Source organism: Hyperolius riggenbachi, chromosome 1 (assembly GCF_040937935.1).
Source record: "Hyperolius riggenbachi isolate aHypRig1 chromosome 1, aHypRig1.pri, whole genome shotgun sequence".
Lineage (NCBI taxonomy): Eukaryota > Metazoa > Chordata > Amphibia > Anura > Hyperoliidae > Hyperolius > Hyperolius riggenbachi.
In genome coordinates this window covers 604,630,221-604,655,850 of record NC_090646.1, presented here as the reverse complement: position 1 = coordinate 604,655,850, position 25,630 = coordinate 604,630,221, and the positions used below count along the sequence as shown (strand labels likewise).

The 25,630-nt window shown below is 46.0% G+C and overlaps 1 protein-coding gene across 6 annotated transcripts in view; it reads right to left on the bottom strand.

Moving 5' to 3' along the window:
* The window catches only part of KIF2A (kinesin family member 2A), a 129,103-nt gene that overhangs the window by 21,525 nt on the left and 81,948 nt on the right, over nucleotides 1-25,630 (bottom strand). For all 6 annotated transcript variants that reach the window (XM_068249650.1, XM_068249643.1, XM_068249635.1 and 3 more), the window contains exons 9-15: nucleotides 22,353-22,515; nucleotides 12,090-12,180; nucleotides 6,619-6,682; nucleotides 5,737-5,828; nucleotides 2,892-3,034; nucleotides 1,835-2,039; nucleotides 171-281 (exon numbers count right to left, since the gene is read on the bottom strand). In XM_068249650.1, the coding sequence (XP_068105751.1) occupies nucleotides 171-281; nucleotides 1,835-2,039; nucleotides 2,892-3,034; nucleotides 5,737-5,828; nucleotides 6,619-6,682; nucleotides 12,090-12,180; nucleotides 22,353-22,515 (869 nt within the window). The remainder of the gene's footprint in view (nucleotides 1-170; nucleotides 282-1,834; nucleotides 2,040-2,891; nucleotides 3,035-5,736; nucleotides 5,829-6,618; nucleotides 6,683-12,089; nucleotides 12,181-22,352; nucleotides 22,516-25,630) is intronic.

The window sequence follows — 25,630 nt, the reverse complement described above, 5'->3', positions numbered from 1 at the left end:
ATAGAATGAGGGGAAGAATTCTGCATGCTGGTTGGCTGAACAGTTATCTAGCCTTCTGGATCGCTAAAGGGCACACCACCTACATCACGGGATACGTGCTAAATGGTCACCTGAAAACACACAAGCATATCACATTGCTAATAAGCCAATACAAGTAAGCACTATCTTACCATGCAGGTACGGGAGTTTTCACCAATGAAAGAGTCCCTCAGAACTTGTGTCAGTTTACTGGCCCTAAAAGGGGTGTGTGGCTTGTTCCTACCCAAAGCACGGATGCATTCCTAAAAACAGAATAAAAGGGAGCTCAGATCGTCAGTGAAAAGTGAAATATTACAGACTTCAGCAGAGGATACTTAGAAATGTAGATGTGTTATTAATGGGGTTTTGCACACACAGGGCTGTGGAGTCGGTACAAAAAATCTTCCGACTCCAGGCACCCAAAATGGCTCAGACTACTTAGTCTAATACTTACCAGGGCTGTGGATTTTGTACAAAAATCATCTGACTCCTCAGTTTATGAAATCACTGACTCAGACTCCATCTCCGGGTACCTAAAATTGTTCTGACTCAAACACTGACTCCTCAGCCCTGTGCACACAGTACGAAGCGGCTGGAAGAAGTGCATTAGGCTGTGTCCCCACTTGAGCTGAGAACGGACATTTTTTGTTCATTCTCCGCTCATTGCAAAATTGACAGTGAACAGCTCCAGTTTTATGAATAGGAGCCATCCACACTTGTCAGTGTGCAACAGATCTGTGAGATCCACTGCGGTAATCCCAGGCAGGCGGATGCATTCCCAATATAGCCTTTGGGGCCTGGGGGTAATGCATCTGCCCGAGGCCACAGCCAGACCATCAGAGCAGACACTACACTGCCCACTCCCGCTGGCTGCACATGACCCAGCTCAAGTGGGAACGAGCCTAATTCTGACTGGTTTCCATACATTCATCAGTAGCTTCATTTTCAGGGATGTAAATGGGATGTGGTTTCAGCACGTACAACACAGTTTAAAAACAACTAATACAATTTCTTATATTTTACAGTAGTCATTTACAAATGTAGTCAGTGTTTGCCCATTGTAAAAACTTTCCTTTCCATGATTTACCGTACTTTTTGAAATTTATCACAGGCGGCAATATCTTTAGTACAGGCAGATAATCTCTGCAGAATGTTCGTTTACTGAGAGTTCTAATGCCAGTAGAAAAGATCTCTAGTCTCCAAGAATCCTATGAGGTGAGAATTTTGCATGAACAGCCTAGGCTAATCCACAATGGGAGGGCTGGGATAAAAAAAATATATATATATATATATATATAGCTAAAGGAAGAGTTTCTGATGCTAAAACCAGGATATTTAATGTAAAAGTGGGTATCCTGAATAATTTATTGCATTCTACTGTATGTAGTTACGGTTCCGAATTAAAGCACACCTGTTCTGAAAAAAATATGAGCCGGCCACCAGCCTCTCCATCTTGAAGCTTCCCCCCCAGGCATACTCTTCCCTGAAGTGTGCATGCTCTGTCCACATACATACCCTCTGTCCCCCCCCCCCCCCCCCCCCCATGTGTAAGAGGTCCCCCGTTATTGTTCCATACAGCTGTGTTCAGGTACACCCCTGCTCAGGCTTTCAGCTGTGTAATGCATTATATGTACACCAATACAGAAAATAACTACATCAGGTGGGGAGTGGGGATTGCAGTCAGTCCAAACCCAAATTAATTATGATCGGAGTCTCCAAAGAGCCTAAATCTTGGAGCACTGACAGGGTGGCAAGACTGGCTAGTCAGCAGGGATATCAGCAGTGATGAAACTGCATCCTGTTTTGGCTAACTCACCTTCAGAGCTAATAAACTCTTGTTAATCTCAGCCCCCTCTAGACGGGTTTGTCGGTCCGCGCTCGACGTGTCTGCTCCTCTTTCATTTCCGGCCAAATCAATTAGCGAGAACTTCCCATGAAGCTTCCCTTTCCTTCGTAAGATGATCTGGAACACGGCGTGACTTCTTGAGGAGTGAGCATTGGCGGAAGTCTGTCCAGATGTTCTATGATACACGATTGGGAAAAATAAATAATGCTACACGGCTATCCATGGTAGAGTGTATAGCAGCATGGTATAATGTCATAAAATGCCTGCTAGCAATGCTCCTAATGAAGACTAGCACTCAGATGTGCACTGACAACTCACTTATTACAATATCAGCAGACAGTCTGTCACTACAATTACAGAGCAAGGAACATCACAATCCAAGACCGCTTCTGTATCCGCAAATCAGACAGGATGCACACTAATCTTCTATATGGTGTACTGAGTCCCTATATATCTACCTGTCATTCCTCAAAATGAAGAAATTATTGGCAGAGCGATCTATCCCAGTGCTATTGAACTCCAGTCCTCAAGGGCCAAGGTTCTCACACATTTTTGGCACAGCTCAAATTGATGGGACTGAACCAAGTAAAGTGTGGTTCATCAAGTAGAATGCACTTCTGTATCCATCCTGAACACTGGCATGGATATGGCCCTTGAGGACTGGAATTGGACAATATTGTTGGTGTTCGAATTCTGCATGGTGCATTGGGGCACCTGAATACTCCCGGTTGACACCTGTCCAGCACAGAACAAGAGGACAGGGTCAGGAGGAGTTCATTGCCTTGCAGGTCATGTTGCACTTCATGTAACTGCGCTTTTTAAACTTCAGGGTCACTTTAATGTCATATACAAGATGCATTTTAATGTTTTACAGCAAATCAAACAAAAATGTGTAAAAGTGATTTTCTAAAAGGCCAGAGTGCCCTTTTAATGTGTGGAGTGCTACAGAAGATGATGGTACTACATAAATGAAAATGCCAACACCACATTGGCGTTGAGGGCATCAGACAAATGAGATGAAGCATACCTGCAACTGTTGCCAATCTCTATGAGTTTCAGGACATCTTCCACACATTTCACCTCCCGCTCCTGCAGCCCCACCACCTGCACCTGCTGCTTGCCGTCCTCCAGAACTCGCAGTTTGGTTTTCCTGTTTAATAGGTCAAAAACCTGGAAGCATAAATAAGTACATTATTATAACAAAAGCAGTATGCTATGTTTATACTCCATACTGCAATTCTAGCAAAGTTATTCTCAAATTGACTAGAAACAGATTGGTCTGACGCTAAAGCAGGCCCGAGTCCCTGAGTGCTCCAGAGGAGGGGCGACTCTGTACTGTGAATACTACTTATAATGGGAAGATACAGTTAACGGGAAGAATGCGTAGCGGAGACTCAATAGAACCCAGATCCTTCCCCTCTCCATAGAGAAGTATCTCTACCAAAAGCTAGCCTTGCGTGATCTGTTTATGGATTGCCAAATCCAGTCTTGCACCAGCAAAGTTCCCATTGAGGAGGTTGTAACAAGTGTGCCGCTGACAATCTCTGAAGACCAAAATCTAGCGCCTCTTTATAGCTTTAGTTTAGGACTAGTGGTAGAGATGCTCAATGAGATGCTAATTAAGCCAGCTCAAATGCTAAGGTTATGCAAAGTTTATGCAGCTTGGAATTGGGTGAATAATGTGCACTTCCTGCTGATTTAGATTAGCTCAAAGCGAAAATGCATACAATATGTATTACATTTAAATGATTTAGCTCATAGAATTGTAGGCAAAGCTCTGCAAGTGATAAACGTTTTCTACAATTCAATAAGGTGTTATATCAAGTTGCCTGGATGTTTTTTTGTATATCTTACGGCTAGAACCCCAAAGTCTTGCCACTTCGGGTTCCTGCTGGCCAGTCCGTGAAATGGCCAGCTACTACAAGAACGGACTTTGGCCAGCCATAACACAACCCAACAAGTCCAGAAGCTGCAGCAGCTTACCGCGAGTAGTGCCATCCACTGTGCAACTCTGCTGTGGAGGGGTCCAGGGGAGCAAAGGGGGAAGAGAAAATGCAGCGGTAGAGGCTGCATGACTGTGTGTGGGGGGGGGGGAGGGTCTAGGGAGTACAGGATTAAGGGAAGCTGTGTAGCTCTCCATGGGGGGTCCAGGGAAACACGGGGAATAGAAGCTGCAAGACTCTGCATGGGGGGGGTCCAGGGAAACGGGGGAAAGAGAAACTGCAGCGGTAGAGGATGCGTGACTCTGCATGGGGAATCTGCAGCGGTAGAGAATGCGTGACTCTGCATGAAGGGGGGGGGGGGTCTGGGGGAGCACCGGGTGAATAGAAGCTGCAGCGGTAGAGGCTGCGCAACTCTGCATGGTGGGTCCGGGGAAGAAGAGGGGGAAGAGAAGCTGCAGTGGTAGAGGCTGCGCAACTATGCATGGTGGGTCCGGGGAAGCAGAGGGAGAAGAAAAGCTGCAGCGGTAGAAGCTGTGCGGCTCTCCATGGGTGGTCTGGGGAAGCAGAGGGGGAAGAGAAGCTGTAGTTGTAGAGGCTGCGGGGCTCTCCATGGGTGGTCTGGGGGAGCACAGGGGGAAGAGAAGCTGCGCGACTCTGCATGGGGGGTCCGGGGCGCATAGCAGGGCTGAACGATTTTCGGTTTTAAACCGAAAATCGCGATCAGCAGTGTGACGATCTTGAGATCGTCAAAGCTGCGGTTTTTGCAGCTGCTGATTCCTGCTCTGCTTCCGGCTCCCTCCTCCTCAGTCGCGTATAGCAAAAGCAGAAATGCTCCCTGTAGGTGCTGGAGAGGAGGCCAGTGAGGGGTTAATGAGTCGGATCATTCCCCCTCCCTCTCCGGGTGACAGCCAGGCTGGTTAATGGGGCAGACAGGCATACACAGGAAGGATGGGCTTGTCCCGCCCCCCTTCGCCCGGAAAATGAGAAGAGCCTGAGAGACGCGCGCGCTGCCCGGGGAACTCTCTACCTGGCAGGGGACAGCCAGCAAACTACTATTACTGTGGTCCCTTCTCTGCATGCCCTGTGGTGTGTGCTGCTGCATGCCTGGGTGACTGACACTGAAAATGTCACCCTGATAGGCTACATGGGGAGTCACTGCTGTCATGTCACACAGTACTGAGAAATGTATAGTAATATATAATATAAATATATAGATATATCTCTATCTCTCTCTCTCTCTTACGCAGCGCTGTACAGAGTATATTGTCTTGTCACTTAACTGTCCCTCAGACGGGCTCACAATCTAATCCCTACCATAGTCATATGTCTATATATGTACCATAGTATAGGGCCAATTTTCAGTAGCCAATTAACTTATCTGTAGGTTTTTTTGGATGTGGGGGGGAAAGCGGGGAAAGCGAAGTGTCCAGAGGAAACCCAAACAGACATGGAGAGAACATACAAACTCCTCGCAGGGCTAGGACCAGGCTAGAATTTGAACCAGGGACCCAGCGCTGCAAGGCAAGAGCACTAACCACTACGCCACTGTGCTGCCTTATATATATTTTTTTCTTCCAGTAGTAATAAGCTGCATAAAAGGGGCACCTATTACTAAATTCTACACCTGGGTTAAGCCTGGGTTCACACACGTTGAGGTTTTGTGTCATGGATGGTCAGAGCGATCTGATCCATCGTTGTGAGTAGAAAATCGTGTATTGAATCGAAATCGCAATTTTTGGCAGAAATCGTTCAATTCAATCTTTTCCTAAAATTGTTCAGGCCTAGCGCATAGGATGAAGAGAAGCTGCAGCACGAGAGGCTGTAACAATCTGGATGATTAAACACCTTCACTAATTTACAAATCAGGGCAAATTGAGCAGCGAACGACAGTAGCATGGACAATTAGAAAGAGGTGTGGGAGAAACTTACCTTTCCACTGTAGATTTCAAAAAATGTAGCATATACTTGAAGTTCTAATTTTTTATAATTTGGCTTCTTCAGACTTTGAAATACATCTCGAGCTGTAAAGGGAAGAGGATAGAAAGGGTCAGAAATGAGGACTTTATCATTTACTAATGCTTGCAAGTGGGCGGAGGATAAAGGCTATAATATTGCAGCCAGGAACAGTGGTGGTACCCAAACAACTCCAGTGAAGAAAATGTAATCTCCTCTCTTAAAAATATGAGTAGTGCACATTGTCTGCAAAAGGGTGAACAGAACAGTGTAGTACGCCAATAACTGCCACTAGATGTCACTGTGCCTCCGTTTATTCATGCAGGTTGTGCAGTTTTTATGGTCCGCTTTCTCTCATCGTGTGATAATGCCATCTACAGTATATGCAAGACTGCAGATGTGCATTTTAGCTGATGTTACCAAGGTAACGATGGTAAGGAGGTAAGGATGCTGTCAAAGTGTGGCATTCAAATGCACCAACTGTCAAAAGTCACATAAAGCTCAATCCAATTTATGGGCCCAACTTATGAACAACATAAGGGCAGGGCTAACCAGCCAAACAAATGTGTGTCTTTTAAAGGTACTTCTGTTTTTTTGTTTTTTTTTTGAAGACCAGATGATAGATTAGATAAAAACACCACCTATAAAAATCTATTAAAAGAAGGACCTCTTGATCAATAGTAAAGAGCTGGATGAAGCCCGAATGACACGATACATTGCAGAACCGCTACTAAAGGGTACTAGGTGTTACCTTCTATGGTGGAGGAAACACTGCAGCGCCAAAAGCGGACATAAAAACTTTTTAGCACATATATGCTGTGTATTTCTACACAAAGTTGACATTAGTATGTGGTTTACCTGCAAGTGCATATATTCCTTTTGAACAGTCTTGATTCTTCCCAGAAAAATCCCCACCCATGGTCTGTAAAGAAAGAACAGCTTGTATCAGGCAATGCAGTCAGTTCATCATGATCCTCATCAATGAACTCTCAGTAGGGACTCTGAGTGACTTTATTATACCTCAAATACTGGCGTTGGGGCGGCCAGGAAGTCGCGTCGTCCTGTGACGTCCCGTTCGGTGGCGGTGGTACAGAGATCGTCGCGATCGGCGTTTCTCGTCCCCGCAGGGGGACATGAAGCCGCGCCGGCTAGCCGTCCCTGGACGTTGCATGCGGCTTCTAGGGACGACCGAAACGATGCGTTAAATCGGGATCAGAACGCCGCGTTTATGCAATCGACGGTAACCGCGCAATGCTAAACGCTCCTATTCACTTGAATGGGAGAGTTTAGCCGATGGGTCCCGAACGCTTGACGGTAGACGCCGCCAAGCGTCCGTGTGAACCGGCCCTTACTGTAGTAGCAAATCAAATAATAGAAGGGGGAGGAACAACCACAAGATACACTTAAATACATCCCCCTTCGCTTCTGCACTGGAAGGAGATGTGCTGCAGTGCTGAAATCCCCCCCCCCACACACACACTATAATAGGGTGTAAGCCCACCCCATTCCCATAATGCACACACTAGCTGCTCTCAGACAGAGGGCAGGATAGGAGTACTGGCAAAGCTTGGGATGCCCAGCTGCGTCTTTACATGCCACACCCAATAATTTTGCATGTGGGCAAACAGACAGCACAGAGGAAAAGCCTCTGGAGTAGTGTTGTCCGGATCATGAACGATTCGGATCTTTGATCCGAATCTATTTTGAGAGTCGAATCATCCGAATCATCAAAATGAGTGATTCGGATCACAAAAGGGGTGGGGCCAGGAGCGACACGCCCCCTCTCAGCGGGCAGCGGGGTCCTGGAAGCAGAGCAGAGATGGATCGCTCTGTTGGAGGGGACTCAGGGGAGCCAGCCTTGCAGGGACAGGTAGAGGGGACATGGGTGCCACTGCCAGATATGTGTAGAGCACACATACTGGCTGAAATGTTCTGCTCATTATAGGCTGTCTGTTCCTAGTTGTGCACAGTGAACACATTGGAAACTTTTGGCTCAGTTCAGCAACTTTGCAGGCACTGTGATTGCAGGGCAATATGATCCTCCTACACTCGCTCTAAACAGCTGCACTTCACTTCTGGGAATGCTTTGGGGAATGCTTCCTTTCACTGTGCGACGTTTCCATTCAGGTACACAGATGAACATGTAGGTGAAATATATGTAAAGCATATGATTGCAGCATGTGGGTATTGTGTGCAAACAAACATTTCTGCTCTCTGCTCCTCCCTCCCTTCTCTGTCCACTCCCTGCCCTCTGTCCATCTTCTCCCCTTCTCTGTGAGTCCACCCCCCTCTCCTTCTCCTGCCCTGCTAGTCATTTCACCTCCCGAATGCTTCCCTTGTAAAATGATCCGAGATTCGGATCAAAGATCCGGATCTTTTCAATGATCCGATTCGAATCATCCGGATCATTGAAAAGATCCGAACTTCCCATCTCTACTCTGGAGGGGATGACCAGAGGGAGAAGCAGCCAGAAACAAGCACAGGGCAGTTCATTCCCATTTTTATTCTGTATTTTTCAAGGGGTGGGATGCAAATCAGGTATGTATGTAATGTAAATTTATTTATTTATTGTATCTAATTCAAGTCATGCACAGAGTTTGCCAACTTTAAGAAAACCAAAATGGAGTCCAGGACCACCAGAGGAGGACCCTTCACAGACGACATTCCTGAAACTCCCTCTTCAGACTGCTACACAAATGAGGATGGTCTTTTGTGAATTTATACTTAAAGAGGAACTCCAGTGAAAATAATGTAATAAAAAAGTGCTTCATTTTTACAATAATTATGTATAAATGATTTAGTCAGTGTTTGCCCATTGTAAAAATATTTTAAATCCCTGATTTACATTCTGACATTTATCACATGGTGACATTTTTACTGTAGGCAAGTGATGTAGCTGCTGCATTCTGTTTTGACAGTTGGAAACAGCTGTAAACAGCCATTTCCCACAATGCAACAGGGTTCACAGACAGGAAACTGCCAATAGTACATACTCAGAATTTGTTTGTGAGAGGGGTTTCACCACAATATCAGCCATATAGCGCCCCCTGATGGTCTGTTTGTGAAAAGGAATAGATTTCTCTTGTAAAAATGGGGTATCAGCTACTGATTGGGATAAAGTTCAATTCTTTAAGGTAGCCATACATCTGATCTGAATATTATGGGTTGATTCGGCAAAGACAAATTTATCTCTAACCGAATCTGATTATAGAAAATGTATTTTTGTCGAAGATGCCCATATACAATGGTTTGCAAAAGTATTCAGCCCCCTTGAAGTTTTCCACATTTTGTCATATTACTACCACAAACATGAATCAATTTTATTGGAATTCCATGTGAAAGACCAATACAAATTGGTGTACACATGAGAAGTGGAACGAAAACCATACATGATTCCAAACTTTTTTTTTACAAATACATAACTGCTAAGTGTGGTGTGCGTAATTATTCAGCCCCCTTTGGTCTGAGTGCAGTCAGTTGTCCATAGATATTGCCTGATGAGTGCTAATGACTAAATAGAGTGTACCTGTGTGTAATTTAATGTCAGCACAAATACAGCTGCTCTGCGACGGCCTCAGAGGTTGTCTAAGAGAATCCTGGGAGCAACAACACCATGAAGTCCAAAGAACACACCAGACAGGTTAGGGATAAAGATATTGAGAAATTGAAAGCAGGCTTAGGCTACAAAAAGATTTCCAAAGCCTTGAACATCCCACGGAGCACTGTTCAATCGATCATTCAGAAATGGAAGGACTATGGCACGCTGTAAACCTACCAAGACAAGGCCATCCACCGAAACTCACGTGCCGAACAAGGAGAGCGCTGATCAGAAATGCAGTCAAGAGGCCCATGGTGACTCTGGACGAGCTACAGAGATCTACAGCTCAGGTTGGGGAATCTGTCCATAGGACAAATATTAGTCAAGCACTGCACAAAGTTGGCCTTTATGGAAGAGTGGCAAGAAGAAAGCCATTGTTAACAGAAAAGCATAAGAAGTCCCATTTGCAGTTTGCCACAAGCCATGTGGGGGACACAGCAACCATGTGGAAGAAGGTGCTCTGGTCAGATGAGACCAAAATGGAACTTTTTGGCCAAAATGCAAAACGCTATGTGTGGCAGAAAACTAACACTGCACATCACTCTCAACACACCATCCCTACTGTCAAATATGGTGGTGGCAGCATCATGCTCGGGGGGTGCATCTCTTCAGCAGGGACAGGGAAGCTGGTCAGAGTTGATGGGAAGATGGATGGAGCCAAATACAGGGCAATCTTGGAAGAAAACCTCTTGGAATCTGTAAAAGACTTGAGACTGGGGCGGAGGGTCACCTTCCAGCAGGACAACGACCCTAAACATAAAGCCAGGGCAACAATGGAATGGTTTAAAACAAAACATATCTATGTTAGAATGGACCAGTCAAAGCAAAGTCCAGATCTAAATCCAATTGAGAATCTGTGGCAAGATCTGAAAACTGCTGTTCACAAACTCTGTCCATCTAATCTGACTGAGCTGGAGCTGTTTTGCAAAGAAGAATGGGCAAGGATTTCAGTCTCCAGATGTGCAAAGCTGGTAGAGACATACCCTAAAAGACTGGCAGCTGTAATTGCAGCAAAAGGTGGTTCTACAAAGTATTGAATCAGGGGGCTGAATAATACGCACATCCCACTTTGCAGTTTTTTTGTTTTTTTTTAATGTTTGGAACGATGTATGATTTTCGATCCACTTCTCACGTGTACACCACTTTGTATTGGTCTTTCACGTGGAATTCCAATAAAATTGATTCATGTTTGTGGCAGTAATGTGACAAAATGTGGAAAACCTCAAGGGGGCTGAATACTTTTGCAAACCACTGTACTGCAGGCTGAATCGGCGCCCCAAACCCCCCCCCCCCCCCCCACCATCAAACCCCCCTTGTGTGCATTTCTTTATTACCTGCCCTGTGTCAGCCTCCGTGTGGTGTCTGTCCATATCTAAAGGTTCTATCAGCCGCAGACAGGTAATGTATAAATGCACATATGGGGGGGGGGGGGGGGGGGGTGCTTTACATTTATACATTAGTCTGCCGCCAAAGTCTGCTGATGTATGGGTACCTTAAGTGGCAGCTACCAGCCACTACTGACATGGTGGTGAACCACAGTGCAGAGATTCCTGTTCGCAGGCACAGAGGAGACACACTTAATTCAATTACTTATCCGCTTTCACAGTGTACAAAAGGAGGCAATAGGATAGGATTATTGAATTGTAATTACAAGACCTGGATAAGGACAGGCTTTACATAACAACTGACTCAAGTCAACCTGTTAATTGGATAACATGGATAAAGTGGACCTGAACTCTTGCACAGGTCAAACAGAGAAATGCACCCTGTATGTATTTAGAGAGTTTATCCTGTCTAATTCCCCCTCATCGGTGACTAATCACAACTGTAGTTTGATTTCTCAGCTGTGTCAGCTGGAAGCCTCAGCAGAGCAGCTAATTTGTAAACACAGGATGTTATCCCTATGTCTGCTTCCATGAAAGCAGGAAGTAGACACTGCAGATTTATCACAGGATTTGTATCAGCTGTAACAATTTTTTTTTCTTTAAAGGGGTTCTGTGGCCGTTTAAAAGAACAAAAAGTGTCACTTACCTGGGGCTTCTACCGGCCCCCTGCAGCTGTCAAGTCCCACGCCGTCACTGAAGCCCCCTCCGTTCCTCGACGCGGGTCACCTGCCAATTATTCATCTAACTAGACGAATAGCATTGCTACTGCGCGCGTCCTCGCTCCCGCACCTGTCATCAGCAGCTTACTGCGCAGTACAAGAAAACTTTGTACCGCGTCTGCGCAGTAAGCTCCCGGAGACAAGTCGGGATATGGGCATTTACACTTTGGGGCGGCCAGGCAGGCGGGGACCATCACGATATTGAATGCTGTTACTGCAGAGCAAGAGATCAATTACTTTCAACCAAAGTCTTTCCAGCATGTCCGATCAACACATGACAGATTTCAGACCAAAATCGGTTAATTGTTTTCATCAAGCAGGCATCAGATTATTGAATCCGATGGTGGATCAGGCTGCAAGAATCAGTATCTGTATGGCCACCTTTACACAGTGCAGTGGTATTATCCATGAATTCTGCATGCTATCTGGTTGTGTCTCAGAAGCACACACTATTGTCTAGTTGCTGACTGCTTGGGTTGTAATAGAGCTTCTGTGCTCCTATAAAATGCTAATCTTACTACAAAACACATGCAGAAAGGCTGGTCAATTCCCAATAAGAAATCACAAATGTAACGTTTGGTTTAGATATCCAATACAGAATGTGTTATAAGGAAAAAAAAGACTTACATGGGTCTTACCACTGCCCGTCTGCCCATAAGCAAAGCAAGTGGCCATTCCCCTTTCAAAGATGGTTTCTACAAGAGGCCGTGCGGTAAACCTATTGAAAAATAAACATGGTGAAACATTTGCTGTGTATCCAAAACCTGCTGTACACAATTGGGTAAGAAGCAGAGGGAGATTTATTCGTTTACACAGTTCAGTGCTCTACCCAGAAATTTTTTCCAATCGAGTGGTGTGAAACAGTAGCCGGGTGGGGCAAGATGAGAGAAAGCAGGGCCGGTGCTTCTGTGTGCAACTCTGCTTACAGCATAGGAGGAGGTGAGCCGATGACAGCCGGGTGGTCACCAAAACTAGCCGGGTGGAGTACCCGGCTAAAAGAGCCTGGGGAGAACACTGCAGTTATCCTCTCCTTAAATTATGACAATTTCTGTGGACACGGATAAGCCAATTCACCCACAAGCCTCATCTACTACCCATTACAACAGGCTGCACTCAAACCAAAGTTTTATTCAAGTCTGTATTAACCACTTGAGGACCCACACTTTACCCCCCTTAAGGACCATGGCTGTATTCTGTGATCTGTGCTGGGTGGGCTCTGCAGCTCTCAGCACAGATCAGGTAGCAGGCAGAGCAACCAGATCGCCCCCCTTTTTTCCCCCCTATGGGGATGATGTGCAGGGGGGGTCTGATCGCACCTGCCTGCCTGAGGTTTGCGGGGGGGGGGCCACCTCAAAGCCCCCCTCCGCTGCGAAATTCCCCCCCCCCCCCTTCCTCTCCTACCTCCCTTCCCCGGAGATCGGAGGCTGCACAGGAACGGATCTGTCCTGTGCAGCCTCTAACAGGCTCCTGCCTGTCATGTGACAGCGATCCCCGGCCGCTGATTGCCCGGGGATCGCTGATCTGGTACAACGCTGCTACTGTTAGCAGCGTTGTACAAATGTAAACAAAGCGGATTATTTCCGCTTGTGTTTACATTTAGCCTGCGAGCCGCGATCGGCGGCCCGCAGGCTATTCACGGAGCCCCCGCCGTGAATTGACAGGAAGCAGCCGCTCGCGCGACCGGCTGCTTCCTGATTAATTAGCCTGCAGCTGGCGACGCAGAACTGCGTCGATGGTCCTGCAGCTGCCACTTTGCCGACGCGCGTTATGAGTGCGCGGTCGGCAAGTGGTTAAAGAATTGCAGAATATACAAACTAAAACTTCAAAATGGCCACTGTAGAGATCAGAATCAGAAGGACCAACACCGACATAGCAGTACTGGACTCCAAGAGAGAGTTGAACGACACAGGCCACAATTCACTAAAGGCAGTTCGGTAAAATAATTTAGGTCAGTAAAATACAGCATTCTGTATTTTTACACTTTTCCAAATTCACCAAGATTTCCCACATGCAGTAGAAGTTTGGTAATATTCCGAAAAAAATGCTTCAATACACTAAGCCCTGCTCAGTAAGTCTCACCATCTGTGGAGCAGGTCAGGCTGGAAAGCTGTGAGTCTTCCCACAAGTGTCTGCATGAGCCATTGATTTTTCTGTCCAGTGCATGCCCAGCAACCCTTTAGATGTGCAGACATGCCAATTAGAGGGAGATCTACTGTGTATCAGTATACAGATATGCACACCTAAAGGGATACAGGAAATCTATTTCAAATGTCTAATTTTCCTGCTCTGTCATTCTGGAGTCCTACCTGCCAGTGCATTGGTTCAAAGGGGTGAGAAGCAGGGCTGTGTGGCTCTCCCTATTGGCTGTCTGCTACATATGCTGTTTACCTCTAGCTCATGCATAGAGGGGTATCCCTTGGAAGTGAACCTGTTATGTGTGAATATGCGTGTTTTTATGAGCAAACAGCACAGTTGCAATTTTAATCTCACTGCTGCTATCCATTGGAGCATACCTGTCTTTTGTAAACCATTAATGTTGCTGCTGTGTACACTGATCCTGACCAAACAAATGTTTACTTGCAGTTTCCTCACTGAGTCAGGAACACTATTTAAGTATAGTGACAAAGTTTGAGGCAAAACACATGTCCTCTCTTCTCCTATTCCCCCGTTATACCTGTCTGCTACATCTGTTAACTTTTACCGCATGGAGGTTACTGGCTGGTCAGAGCTGGAGATAAATACCAAACACTTTTACTTAATTTACCTAATGCTTTAACTACCTGCGGACCGAGCAAGTACGAATCTACGTCGGGCAGGAGGCGCGGCGGTCCTGACCGGACGTAAACTCTACGTCCCATTGACCGCGCGCCCCAGCCCGTCCGCTTCGCTCGGTCCGCTCTGCCCCCGCCGCAATGTGATGCCCTGCCGCCTCTATGACAGCAGAGCACTGTGAGCCGGGCAGGAGCCGTTTTCATTGGCTCCTGGCCCTGTCATTCCTGTAAGCCGTTCCCATTGGCTTACATTGAATGACAGGGTCAGGAGCCAATGAAAGCGGCTCCTGACCGGCGCACAGCGCTCTGCCGTCATAGCGACGGCAGAGAGAGCAGCCTGCGGCGGGGACAGAGCGGCGTGTCCGGCGGGAGCGACGGTAACTTGCGGTGATTCGTCGGAAAGCGGCGGTTTGCTGGACCAGCACCCTCTGGCCCTTAAGGGGGCAGAGGGTGCTGGTCCAGAAAGGGTTAATCTTTGTGAATTGCAATTTCTTGAGGTATTTACAGCACAAGTCGGTAATTTACCTCACTAGTCTGTAATTTTACTTTTCAGTGCAGTAACAGGCATTTGGCAAGGTGATTGGTAAAATCAGCTGTTTTGTGCATTACCAAATGCGGTAATGCTTTGTGAATTGTGGCCAGAGTCAACACTGAAGAGGGAGGTTTCTGCTGCTCTCCCAAGTTACCACATGACTGGCCCTGAGGTGACTAAGAGCTATCACAGGAGTCAGGTGTCCATAGCAGCAGAGGTTCAGCTAAGCAAATCCACTTCATTACACAGGCAGATTATTGTTTTCCTATGAGCAAATTATGTTTACTAGAAACTGAAGAATGCTGCACAACCCTTCCTAGCTAGCTCTTCTTACAGCCCAACACCAGTTGTCAGGTTGTAACTTTCTTTGGGGGACAGTTTGTGACAGGAATGATTCCGTGTACTCTTGTGGAACATTGTGGAAAATATCAGTACTGTATAAATGCATAGTAAAGTATTCTCGCAGCATTGCAAATAGTGCACCAGAGAGGTTGGCTTTTTGCATCATGAGAAGCTTATTATAAGTGAATTCTGATTTTAGTTTTGCTAGGTTGCATGCTGCATTTTAAAGTGAATGGGAACCGCATTTAAAAAAATGAGACAGATACTTACCCAAGGAGAGGGAAGGCTCTGGGTCCTATAGAGCCTTCCCGCTCCTCTCCTGGTCCCCTCGTTCCGGTGCTGGCTCGCCCGGTAATTTAGTCAAATACTGCTTTATCTGGCCAAAGGAGGCTTCAGAAGTCTTCAGGGAGCTCGAGTGCTCCTGAAGAAGGGCGGCCCTGTACTGCGCCTGCGCAAGCACGCTCTCTTGTACGCTCACGCCTGTGCAGTATGGAGCCGCATGTCTTCGGGAGGACACGGCTCCCGAAGACTTCCACATACCCTTTCGGTGGGGGATTGAAACAGGGGTGCCAGCACAGAATAGAGGGCACCGAGAGAGGAGACGGAAGGCTCTATACCAGGCTTTCTCAACCAGGGTTCCCTGGAACCCCAGGGTTCCTTGAGGACTCTGCAGGGGTTCCTTGGCATTTTCCCCCATTGTGGGGGAAGTATAATAAAGCACATTATAATAGGTGGTACTGTAACAAGAAGCACTAAATTGAGGGCTCAGGAGACAGTATAATGAGTGGCAGTGTAATGGGGGTAGTGAAATAAACAGCCACACATACTTTTAAAGACCGTGCCTCCTGCAAAATAAATGCAGGGGTTCCTCGAGACCAAAACATTGTTTGCAGGGGTTCCTTGAGATCCAAAAGTTATTTGCAGTGTTCCTCCAGGATAGAAAGGTTGAGAAAGGCTGCTCTATACAACCCAGAGCCTTCCCTCTCAAGTATTTGCTTCATTTTTTTTTTTTTAATGCGGTTCCCATTCACTTTAAAGCAACTCGTCATTGTTGAGATATGGGGACACACAGACACTAATAAAGAGAAAGCTTTATATTCTTTTATTCAGCAGAATAAGTAATTGTTTGTTTTACTGGCTGGGACTTGAAATAATAAAAGGAGGGAAAAAGGTTTGCCCACTGGAAGAAAAATGTAGAGAGCTCATTACAACAGCAGTGGCTATGCTTATCAATAAATTCTGTGTCCGAAAAAGGGGGCTGTGGTTTGACACAAAAAAAGTAAGCTAAACACCTCTTGTTAAAGCAAACCTGAAGTGAAGATAAACCTATGAGAGAATGAACTATGTGTAGTACAGCTATGAAATAGAACATTAGTAGCAAAGAAGTGTCTCATTGTTTTCCAGTACAGTACAGTTCTAGAACATTCAATGTTGAAAAATGTAAAGTCATGCATTTTGGTCGTACCAATTGTCTAGCACCATACAAATTAAATGGGATACAATTGGGGACATCAAACTTGGAGAAGGACTTAGAAGTACTCATCGACAACAAGTTAACCACTTAAGGACCACGTGGATTTTTAATGATCGGTGCTGCGCGGGCTCTCCAGACTTCCAGATCAGACTTCCCCCCTTTTTTCCCCACTAAGGAATGTCCTACAGGGGGGGTCTGATCGCCGCCGGCTGCCTGTGATTTGCGGGGGGGGGGGGGGGGGGCTCCTCAAAGCCCCCCTCCGCAGCGATATTGTGCGCTCCCTCCCCTTACCTCCCTCTCTCTTCCCCTGTGTAAGGCGCAGGACGGGTATCCGTCCTGCGCCGGATAGGATAGGCTTCAGCCTATCAAATGACGGCGATCCCCGGCCAATCAGAGGCCGGGGATCGCCGATCTCCGTCACGGCGCTGCTGCGTAGCAGCGCCGTATTGATGTAAACAGCGGGGATTTCTTCCCCGCGTGTTTACATTACGTGTGCGAGCCGCGATCGGCGGCTCGCACGCTGTTCACGGAGACAGCCTCCGTGAACTAGCATGGAAAGGCCGCTCGATCCATGGGAAACCACTAACGACCCGCCGACGCCTATCGGCGTTAGGCGGTCGTTAAGTGGTTAAATAATCACACTCAATGTCAAGCCGCTGCAGCTAAGCTAACAAAATTTTGGGATGCATTAAAAGGGAAATAAAAACTCGAGATGCTAGCATAATATTGCCCCTGTTTAACTCTCTAGTAAGGCCACATCTGGAATATGTAATTCAGTTCTGGGCACCACATTACAAAAAAGATATTGCAGTTTTAGAGCAGGTGCAGAGACGAGCAACAAAATTGATACGTGGGATGGAAGGTCTCGCTTACCAAGAAAGGTTAGATAAACTGGGTTTATTTAGTCTAGAGAAAAGACGCCTTAGAGGAGTTCTAATTAACATGTATAAATACGTCAGAGGGCAATATAATAGATTGGCGGATGAGCTTTTTGTCCCTAGGCCTTCTCAAAGGACTAGAGGACATGATCTGCGCATGGAGGAAAAACGTTTTAGCCATTTATTTAGGAAAGGGTTCTTTACAGTAATAGTGATTAAGATGTGGAATGCATTGTCACAGGAAGTCGTTATGGCAAACTCTATACCTGCATTTAAAGGGGGCTTAGATTATTTCCTTGCGTTGAAAGACATCCATGGCTACAATTACTAGGTAATGCCTAATGATGTTGATCAGGGGATTTGATCTGATTGCCATCTGGAGTCGGGAAGGAATTTTTCCCTTTTGGGGCTAATTGAACCATGCCTTGTAAGGGTTTTTTCGCCTTCCTCTGGATCAACAGGGATATGTGAGGGAGCAGGCTGGAGTTGTACTTTGTACTGGTTGAACTCGATGGACGTATGTCTTTTTTCAACCAAAATAACTATGTAACTATGTAACTATGTAAGGAAGAGTTAAACTTCATTTTTTGTATCCATGCAAAAGAGCTTCTCTGAGGTATTTGCCCCACTGGGTCGAATGCAGCCCTGTTTTCTGAGGCACGTAAACAGCCAAGAAATAAAATACAGCTTGAGAAAACTTTTTACTGCAGAAAAGTTCAAAGGGTCATTATTTCGGTTTTGTTTTATAGACAGTGTGGTTTCTAAACTGCAAATATGACAGAATGATGCTATGTTATAGAAACCCTTTAAAGAGAACCCGAGGTGGGTTTTAAGAATGCTATTAGGACACAGAAGGCTGGTTCTGCATACTATCACCAGCCTCCGTGTCTTTACTGTGTCCCCCCAGGACCCCCCCCCCCCCACGTGCTCTGCTGTCCCACAGAAAAAAAAAAAAACACCATGCTAGCGATATGCACCTTGTCGCTAGCAGGCTGTTTACCTTTGTGCTGCCCGTCATCGCCGCTCCCCCGCCTCTATATCGCGGCTCCCTGCCTGCGTCCCTTTCCTCCAATCAGCTTACAGAGGCGGGGAGGGAAGGGACGCAGGTGGCAAATTGAAGGAGAATTGTAGGAGAATTCTGGACCACTCCTATCAGACTTGCCAAATTGCCCATTTCACCAATAGTCACCAAAAGCAAATATAAAGTATCAAGAAAAAGTATAAGAACCCTTTTGGAATTATATGGATTTCTGCACAAATTGGTCATAAAATGTGATCTGATCTTCATCTAAGTCACAACGATAGACAATCACAGTCTGCTTAAACTCAGACCACATAAATAATTAAAGGTTTCCATGTTTTTATTGAACACACCATGTAAACATTCATAGTGCAGGTGGAAAAAGTATGCGAACCCTTGGATTTTATAACCTCCTTTCGCAGTAATAACTTCAACCAAATGTTTCCTGTAGTTGCAGATCAGATGGGCACAACGGTAAGGAGTAAGGCCCGGTTCACATTAGCGTTTTTTCCGGAACGTATACTGAACAAACGGAACGGATGTGAATGGATCCAATGTTAACCTATGGATCCATTCACATGCGTCCGTTGGTACGGATACGTTACGGACCTTCCGGTCCCCGGACCTAAAGATTGCTGCAGCCCGTAGTTTTCCCGACGGTTCTATTTTAGAGATTCTAGATTAGGTATGTATTTGCTGAGTGAAAACGGATCCGAACAATCATTGATCAGATCAGTTTTCATATGAGAACCGAGCCACGGACTGAGCCATCCGGATCCGGTGAAGCGGAGACCGGATCCGCTCACCAGATCCTTTTGGCTCATTTAGCAGATGTGAACCGGGCCCAATTCTTGACCATTCCTCTTTACAGAACAGTTTCAGTTCAGCAATATTCTTGGGGTGCTTGGTGTAAATCACATTCTTGAGGTCATGCCACAACATCTCAATCGGGTTGAGGTCAGGACTCTGCCCGGGCCATTCCAGAAGGTATACTTTCTTCTGTTTAAGCCATTCTGTTAATTTACTTCTATCCTTTGGGTTGCTGTCCTGTTGCAACACCCATCTTCTGCTGAGCTTCAACTGGTGGACAAATGGCCTTAAAGAGAACCAGAGCTGAAGAATGATACAGCTTTTATACATACCTGGGGCTTCCTTCAGCCCCATAAGCCTAGATCGCTCCCACGCCACCATCCTCCGCTGCCTGGATCCGCCGGTACCGGGTCCCATCATTTCTGCCAGTCGGCCGCGATCAATTTTCCGCATCACAGGGGCTCTTTCCATATCCTTACGCGTGCAGCTGCATACTGCGCAGCCGCATGCGTAAGGGCATGGAGGGAGCCCCCTGTTCATGCGGAAAATTGGTCGCGTCCGCCAGAAGTGACGGGACCCGGTACCGGCAATGGAGGAAGCTGAGGATGGCGGCGTGGGAGCGATCCAGGCTTATGGGGCTGGAGGAAGCCCCAGGTATGTATAAAAGCTCTATTATTTTTCCAGCATCGATCTTCTCTAGTTCCCTTTAAAGGGAACCTTAACTGAGAGGGATTTGGAAGTTTCCTTTTATATAATACCAGTTGCCTGGCAGTCCTGCTGATCTATCTGGCTGCAGTAGTGGCTGAATCACACACCTGAAACAAGCATGCAGCTAATCCAGTCTGACTTCAGTCAGAGCACCTGATAAACATGCTTATTGAGGGGCTGTGGCTGAAAGCATTAAAGACACAGGCTCAGCAGGAGAGTCAGGCAACTGGTATTATTTTAAAAGGAAAAATCCACATCCTTCTCAGTTTAGGTTCCCTTTAAAGGGGAACTGAAGAGAGAGGTATATGGAGGTTGTCCTGTTTATTTCCTTTTAATCAATACCAGTTGCCTGGCAGCCCTGCTGGTCTATTTCTCTGCAGTAGTATCTGATTAAAACCAGAAACAAGCATGCAGCTAGTCTTGTCAGATCAGACTTATAAGTCTGAACCACTGAAACACCTGATCTGCTGCATGCTTGTTCAGGGGCTATGGCTAATAGTATTAGAGGCAGAGGATCAGCAGGGCTGCCAGGCAACTGGTATTGTCTAAAAGGAAATAAACATGACAGCCTCCATATACCTCTCTCTTCAGTTCCCCTTTAAGTTCTCCTTCAAAGTGTCTTGCTAAACTGTGGAATTCATTTTTCCTTTGATGATCGCAATCCGTGAAGGTCCTGACCCACCTAAGCAGCCCCAAACCATGATGCCCCCACCACCATACTTCACAGTTGGGATGAGGTTTTGATGTTGATGTACTGTGCCTCATTTTCGCCATACATAGAGATGTGTGTTTCTTCCAAACAACTCAACTTTTTCTCTTTGTGCTCTATAAACTTTAAACATGCAGCCATGTGTTTTGGGTAACAAGGGCTTCCTCTGTGGTATCCTCCCATGAACTTCATTCTTGTTTAGTGTTTTTCGTATTGTAGATTCGCTAACATGGATGTTAGCGAATGCCAGGGACTTCTGAAAGTCTTTACCTGACACAGATGTCCTTAGTCTAGGGGTTCACATACTTTTTTTCACCTGCACTGTGAATGTGTACATTGTGTGTTCGATAAAAACATGGACACATTTAATCATTTGCGTGGTATTAGTTTAAGCAGTCTGTGATCGTCTATTGTTGATCAGATCACATTTTATGACCAATTTGTGCAGAAATCCATATAGTTCCAAAGGGTACACATACTTTTTCTTGCTACTGTATTAAATAGTTGCACATATAAGACACAAGAAGCCAGGAGACTGGCATCAAGAGCTTCAAGTCTCCTGTTCCTTCAATAAACCAGTATAAAATAAGATCGTCCAAACTTGGTCTGTTGGATGATAGTTAGGCATGTATGCATGCAACGACTAGACAAGCGACTGATACCAGGAAGTCTGCCCAATCCAAGCGGCAGATCAGCTCACACGACTGTTGGGCTAATATCTTGCAGTTGGCCACGTGTGTAAAAGTAATTTGAACGACTTGTACTTGTTTTGAATGCAGCCATATCGTGTAGTCTGTTGTTCCGCTTATGTGCGCAGTATGCAAATGAGTTGGTCGTTCAGTTAGTTGGTGTGCAAAAAATCTGTCATGCAATCGCTTGGTCATCTGCTTTTGTTCCATGTGTGTACGAGCCGTAAGTCAGATATTTTGTAACAGATAAACACAGCAGATCAGCAGATATTACTTATAAGTAGTGATGATCATGTCTAGGAGAACTCATGCAAAAGCATGTGATTTGTTCGATCAGCTGATTCGCAAAGCTCTGATTTGCTGTGATTACATCCTGCTTTAGAACATGATCAAGACTAGCTAATCAGAGACTTTCATTGCTATCACCTGACCAAACTGATCATATGCTTCCTCATGAGTTCTAGATATAATTCCTGAACAGCACACCTCACTTGCTACAGATCCTTCCTGCACAGTCCAGTCTGTGTGCCTTCCAGACTTGAAATCCAAAGAAGTAGTTGACCAGCAATGAAGATTTAAAATTTTCTGTTTAATTCACAAAAACAGTGAATATACAGCCATCACTCTGTGTTGGTATCAGGTGTAAGTATAGCTTTCAGGTATAAGTAGCTTTTAGATGCTCTCAGCGCTGTAGGGCACACTTGGAAGTGGAGTGTGTCTACATTGCAGCTGGGCAATAAAGCACAACGGACAGTCGCTGTTTCGAGTGCTCTCCCGCTCCTTATCGAGTGCAGTGGCATCTTCATGAGTTCTAGAAATGACCATCACTACCTAGAGGCTGCTTTTTGTCTCATGCAGCAAAAGGGGGACACCAGCCCTGCTTACAGCCACCTTTTTCTTTGCTTGTATAAATAAATACACTTACATACAGCACTTCTATCCCACACTGAACATACCTGTACACCATTTCATTTGGTGCAGTTTCATCAAAGGCATAGTCAAAGCGAAAAGTTTGGTTTTCTAGAAATCTAGTGAGATCCACTTTCTGTTTGGGCTCGTGTACCATAACAACATCTTTACTAGGAATGGTAATGACATCAAGGTCTTTCACGGTATTCTCTGAAAAGTAAACACAAGACACCTCAAAACCAATCATTCAAAAGGAAACACACATGGGGTTTTTGGTCAGGAGAACAAGTACGACACTGGGGCATTCACATAGCTTTTTCACCTGTTTTCCTCGGTTTTCACCTTATTTAAGTTACAATTTTTAGCTTCCAAAGAGCAAAAATATAATATAATTAAGGTAAGAAAAGTAATAATGAAATTAAGTTAAATCAGGAACAACTTAGTTTGAGTGATTATTTTGCTTGTAAATGTCCTGAAAGGTTATTTTTTATCAATTGATGATTGATGATCAAGGTGATACATAAGTCATTTATGAGAGGTTTTGTGAATAGAGCCTTAAAGAGAACCAGAGATGAAGCAACCTCATGTATTTTACCTTATAAATCAGTGGGAACATGACAGTAAACACCTAATCTGCTCTTTGTTACATTGTTCTCTGTTTAATTTGCCTGTTATCACCTCTAAGATAAGAATCCCGACTAAGCAGTCGGTCTGGCTTTGCTACAGAATAATTATAGCTGAGACTGTGTTCTTTGCTGTCTTCAAGTCCAAGCCTGCCCCCTGCTGGCTTTGCTCAGGAATCATTATAGCTGAGTCATTATAGCAAAGCCAGAATCAATGCTCAGTCCGGGATTCTTATCTCAGCTAGATAACAGACACTTTTAGCAGTGAGGATGGAACAGAGAGCATGGTAAATGTTTTCTCTAATGTTCCCACTGATTTCTATGGTAAAATACACAAGGGTGCTTCGTCTCTGGTTCACTTTAAAGAGGAACTCCAGTGAAAATGTAATAAAAAAAAGTGCTTCATTTTTACAATAATTATGTATAAATGATTTAGTCAGTGTTTGCCCATTGTAAAATCTTTCTTCTCCCTGATTTATATTCTGACATTTACTACGTGGTGACATTTTTACTGCTGGCAAGTGATGTAGCTGCTGCTTGCTGTTTTGGCAGTTGGAAACAGCTGTAAACAGCCATTTCCCACAATGCAACAGGGTTCACAGACAGGAAACTGCCAAGAGTACGTACTCAGAATTTCTTTGTATGAGGGGTTTCACCACAATATCAGCCATACAGCGCCCCCTGATGGTCTGTTTGTGAAAAGGAATAGATTTCTCATGTAAAAGGGGGTATCAGCTACTGATTGGGATAAAGTTTTAATTCTTGGTCGGAGTTTCTCTTTAAGGCACGCACACATGCAAACTATGGGTTGTCTGACCCGCCCGCGAGGCGGTCGTTCTGACGACAGTTGCACGTGAGTACAAGCTGTCAGACTGATAAGACTGGTTTTGACTGATCCGCCGAGCGGATCAGTCAAAATCCACCTTATCAGTCCGACGACCCGTAGTTTGAAAAAGTCTGGCGTGTGTACATGCCTTTATAGTTGCACATCTGGATGTACATGCACTGCCTGAATGCATCTGAGAACACAGCACTGTAGCAAAGACCCTCACCAGGCAAAAACTGTACTACTCTGCCAACTCGCTTCCTCTCCTCTTACAATGTAAAATAAGAGTGTAAAACTCCTAAATACCTTGAGCTAAAAGCTGCAGTCATGTGTTGTTGCCACTTCCTTTGTCTCTACCCCCACCCTCATTAAAGTGGACCTGAACTCTTGCACAGGACACAAGGAAAATATATAAAAATGCACCCTGTATGCATTTAGAGAGTTTAGCCTAATTCCCCCTCATCCGTGACTAAGAACAAGTTGTAATTTGATCCCTCAGATGTGTCAGCTGACTACCACAGTAGAGAGCTAATTAGTAAACACAGGTAGTTAACAATAGGTCTACTCTAAAAGATACGCAACAGCATAACCTTTAAAGAAAAACATTTCTTTGTTACAGCTGATACAAATACTGCAATAAATTTGCAGTGTGTCAGACATAGGGTTAACATCCTGTGCTTACAAATTAGCTGCTCTGCATCCCTCGAATATTGGGAAATATTCGAGATTCGTGGATTCTAATCCCGACGCCATTTTTCACTTTCCGAATCCGCCAAATCCCGACGCTGCATCGCCACATACGCCGCTCCCCCCGCCCGCACTCGTCCTCCCCCGACCTTCTCCGACCCCCCGCGCCTCCTCCGTTCGCCAGCATCAACTCACCTGAGCGGAGCGCACAGAGCGGCAGACCTCTCGCCGACTTCCTGGTTCCCCCTAGTGACCGGCTCTTACAATGATGTCATCAGTAAGAGCCGGTCCGGCCACTAGAGGGAACAGGGAAGTATCGAAGAGGTCTGCCGCTCTGCGCTCCACGGAAAGGTGAGTAGATACTCATGCAGGGGTGAGCGGAGGAGGCAGGGGGGGGGGGAGGGGGGGGGAAGCGGAGGAGGCCGGGGAGGGGGGTTGGCGGTGAGCGGAGGAGGCATGGGGAAGGCCCCTATACCTACCTACAGGCCCCTATACCTACCTATCCACCTACAGGCCCCTATACCTACCTACCTAAAGGCCCCTATACCTACCTACCTAAAGTCCCGTATACCTACCTACCCATCTACCTACCTACAGGCCCCTATACCTACCTACCCACCTACAGGCCCCTATACCTACCCACCTACAGGTCCCTATACCTACCTACCCACCTACAGGCCCCTATACCTACCCACCTACAGGTCCCTATACCTACCGACCTAAAGGCCCCTATACCTACCTACCTAAAGGCCCGTATACCTACCTACAGGCCCCTATACCTACCTACCCACCTACAGGCCCCTATACCTACCTACCCACCTACCTAAAGGCCCCTATACCTACCCACCCATCTACCTACCTACAGGCCCCCCTACCTACCTGCCTACGTAAAGGCCCCTATACCTACCTACCTAAAGGCCCCTATACCTACCTACCTACAGGCCCCTACACCTACCTACCTACAGGCCCCTACACCTACCTACCTACAGGCCCCTACACCTACCTACAGGCCCCTACACCTACCTACCCACCTACCTAAAGGCCCCTACACCTACCTACCTAAAGGCCCCTACACCTACCTACCTAAAGGCCCCTATACCTACCTACCTACCTACCGGCCCCTATACCTACCTACCTACAGGCCCCTACACCTACCTACCCACCTACCTAAAGGCCCCTATACCTACCT